Source organism: Austrofundulus limnaeus, unplaced genomic scaffold, assembly GCF_001266775.1.
Source record: "Austrofundulus limnaeus strain Quisiro unplaced genomic scaffold, Austrofundulus_limnaeus-1.0 Scaffold778, whole genome shotgun sequence".
In the NCBI taxonomy this organism is placed as follows: Eukaryota; Metazoa; Chordata; class Actinopteri; order Cyprinodontiformes; family Rivulidae; genus Austrofundulus; species Austrofundulus limnaeus.
This window is the reverse complement of record NW_013953180.1, coordinates 11,727-15,349: the sequence shown is the minus strand read 5'-3', so window position 1 is coordinate 15,349 and position 3,623 is coordinate 11,727. Positions and strand designations below refer to the sequence as shown.

The 3,623-nt window shown below is 44.7% G+C and overlaps 1 protein-coding gene across 3 annotated transcripts in view; it reads right to left on the bottom strand.

Annotated features, from left to right (window-relative positions):
- bnipl (BCL2 interacting protein like) overlaps positions 1-3,623 on the bottom strand; it is a 12,523-nt gene that overhangs the window by 4,898 nt on the left and 4,002 nt on the right. For 2 of the 3 annotated variants that reach the window (XM_014028556.1, XM_014028555.1), the window contains 6 exons: positions 2,031-2,285; positions 1,776-1,958; positions 770-872; positions 509-640; positions 307-393; positions 111-209 (listed from right to left, as the gene is read on the bottom strand). In XM_014028556.1, coding sequence (XP_013884010.1) covers positions 111-209; positions 307-393; positions 509-640; positions 770-872; positions 1,776-1,958; positions 2,031-2,285 — 859 coding nt within the window. The remainder of the gene's footprint in view (positions 1-110; positions 210-306; positions 394-508; positions 641-769; positions 873-1,775; positions 1,959-2,030; positions 2,286-3,623) is intronic. The other variant, XM_014028557.1, reaches the window with a different exon arrangement.

Here is a 3,623-nt window from a genome sequence, read left to right as displayed (position 1 = left end):
GAAGGTTTTGTTGACATTGACAGTAGAACCAGTAGAACCAGTGAAGGTTTTGCTGACAGTAGAACCAGCAGAACCAGTAGAACCAGTGAAGGATTGTTTGGAGCTCTTACTGGCTTATTGTTTGGGGGATCTGCAGTCGTTCTGTGGGGACTATCTCAGCCAGGTGCTGAAGACTCTGAACAAAACGAATCTTCCTGCTGAACTTGTCACTGTGGAGGACAGGTCAGACAAGGTCAAAGGTCACACTCTTGTTGGCAGCATGGCAGCAGCACTGTTGCCATGGTTACCAGTGTAAACATGGCAGACCTGATGAAGGGTTTGACTATTGTGATCACAGCTTTGATGTACCAGGCAGGATGGACCACCAGCAGCCCCTTCAGGTCTTTCTTCAACCTGGAACAACAGAAGACAGAGTCCATCTCTGCTGCCTTGTAAACAGGACATAGTCAGAGTCTACAACAGCTGGACCTGGACGTTTAACGAGGGACACCTGAGAGGACCACCCTACCTCCTGTCTATGGAGGTGTAGCACTGACGCAGCCATTTGATGGGGGGCAGTTTGTTCCTGGGGGCCATGGCACACAGATAAACCAGAACATAGTTCTCAGAAACCATCAGGTCCAATGTCCCAACAATGTACCTGAAGACAGAGACAAACACAGTCAAACACCTGAATCAAGGTGTTTTCTAGACCTGACTGACCTCACTTCCTGAAACAAGTTCAGCATCTCACAGGTGACTCACCTTCATGCTCCAGATCCAAACTCACCTGAATAGGTTTTCCATGACGTACTCATAGTTCTCAACTGTGTTCTCTGGCAGGTAACAGGAAGTGAACAAGATGATGGCATTCATCCCATCTCCATAGTAACCTGAAAGCCGATCACACAGAGGATTTACAGACAGGTGGGCAGCGCACCTGAGGTCTGACCCCCAGCAGGTAAGTTTCAGAGAGTGTAAAGTTGTGAAACAAGTATGATGTAGGTGTGTAACAGATGTGAAACAGGTGTATTTCAGATGTGTAACAGGTGTATTTCAGGTGTGTAACAGGTGTGTTTCAGGTGTGTTACAGGTGTGTTGCAGGTGTGTAAGAGGTGTGTTGCAGGTGTGTAAGAGGTGTGTTGCAGGTGTGTAACCAGTGTGTAAGAGGTGTGTAACAGGTGTGTTTCAGGTGTGTTACAGGTGTGTTGCAGGTGTGTAAGAGGTGTGTTGCAGGTGTGTAACCAGTGTGTAAGAGGTGTGTTGCAGGTGTGTAACCAGTGTGTAACAGGTGTGTTGCAGGTGTGTTGCAGGTGTGTAACCAGTGTGTAACAGGTGTGTTGCAGGTGTGTAACCAGTGTGTAAGAGGTGTGTTGCAGGTGTGTAACCAGTGTGTAACAGGTGTGTTGCAGGTGTGTTGCAGGTGTGTAACCAGTGTGTAACAGGTGTGTTGCAGGTGTGTAACCAGTGTGTAAGAGGTGTGTTGCAGGTGTGTAACCAGTGTGTAACAGGTGTGTTGCAGGTGTGTTGCAGGTGTGTAACCAGGTGTGTAACCAGTGTGTAAGAGGTGTGTTGCAGGTGTGTAACCAGTGTGTAAGAGGTGTGTTGCAGGTGTGTAACAGGTGTGTTGCAGGTGTGTAACCAGTGTGTAACAGGTGTGTTGCAGGTGTGTAACCAGTGTGTAAGAGGTGTGTTGCAGGTGTGTAACCAGTGTGTAACAGGTGTGTTGCAGGTGTATTTCAGGTTAATTGCAGATGAGCCTGAAGTGTATTTCAGGTAAGTGAATGACAGCTAACCTCCATGTGATAACACCTGCAGGTACGGTTCCAGGACGCTCATATTGACTCTGTATTCCTGCCCAGAGATGCAGAACTTCCTCCAGCGTCGCCCTTTGCTGTCCACCTGATCTAGCTCCATCAGACCCTCAGAGTGCTCTGCAGCACTACTGGTTTCAGTCTTACCCATCTGGGGCAGATCATCTGTCAAAGAAAGGTCAAAGTTCAAGTTCAACTGAAGGACACCTTTGTTGACTCAGCCTTCACTTGTCCTACCTTCCCACTCCAGGTCGTGTAGACCATCGGGCAGCGTCCCTGTCTCACTGTCTGATGGCGTGTCCAGAGCCTCCAGGTTGAGGTCAAGTGACGGCGTCTCTTCCGGCGTTCCTGACAGTGCAGCTGCTGAGAAGCTGTCGTTGTTCATGTCCTGAGAATCGGGGTGGCTCAGAGTGAGGCTGAGAGACGGCGCCACCAGACGCTTCTTAGCCCCACCCCCCACTGCTGCTGATAGGGAGAGGCTGGTGGGCGGAGCTAACAATCGGGGAGAACATCAGTTACAGCAAGTCCAGTAAAACCCTGACTCCCAAAACCATATCCCTAAAACCTGAAACTCGTTACCTACAATATAAAACCAGACATCTAAAACCTGAAACCTAAAGTCTGAAACTCGACACCTAAAAACCTGAAACCCAACACCTGAAACCTGATACCTGAAACCTGACACCTAAAACCCGACACCTGAAACTGGACACAGTTTTTCTTTTGGAAACATGAAACTTAGTGGCTGTGTCCAAAACGACAGTCCGGGTCCTCCTAAGGACCTAGTCTACCCGGTCGAGGTGGGCCGGGCCTTTGGTAGACCGGGAAGACAGGAAAAAAGGAGTAATCTGTAGCTGCGGACCACGGAACGGGGCGGGCTTGGAGATTGGGCAGGGTCGGACATCTGACTCCGCCCTCAAGCCATTTTGATTGGGCTGTCCCTTTCCTTTCTTCTACATGTAGCATTTAATAGCATTTACCGCTAGTACTGGGGTTTATGACAAGGTATAGATCTAAATGAGTGAAGGTTATATAAACTTATATAAAAAAAGACCGTGTTGTGTTTGCTGTTATTACACCTCCCTATGGAAGATAATTATTTAAGTTTCCCCATACAACCATGTAATAAAACCGTTAAATCGCTATCCCGTGCTAACACTTCCTGTTTCAGAAACCGGGCATTTCAAAATAAGAGTCTCATACATAACATTGCGGAATTCTGCTTTACCAGAACCTAAAATATTTTTCCTAGGGTCATGATCAAATGTTGCTCTTGTTATGAAGGCTACATGGAGTTTGAGTTTAAGTAGTAATGAAGGAATGATGTGCTGCTAGCTGACTTTCAGTTCTTAATTTTAAGCTTCATTCATAGAAATTATATATTTCTAGTCCTTTGAAAATGTCGCCATGATGTTCTTACTAATTTCGTTTTTCTCCATAGACACAACTATTTACAATGGAACCACCACTGACCAGAACATTGAAGACAGCTGTAGACAGTATGTATACATATTTCTGTGAAAGAGGTTTTATAAATAAAAACTTTACTTACAATGTGTTGAGAAACAAGACTTGAAATTTGTGTGAGCTTTAAGGCTAACTGAAAAAGTAGTATTGTAAGAAAATAAAATGTCTACAAATCCCACCAGTTTTATTTTTAACATTATTTCTCTTATATATTCACAAATGTAAAATAAATAAAAATAAAATAAATAGTTATAATATAAATATATAAAAAAGTTTATAATTACAAATCATAAAAAATGTTTTGTTTTATCTTGGTTGTTCACATTTTAACTTTTCCAATAACACGTTACTTTACTCATATAC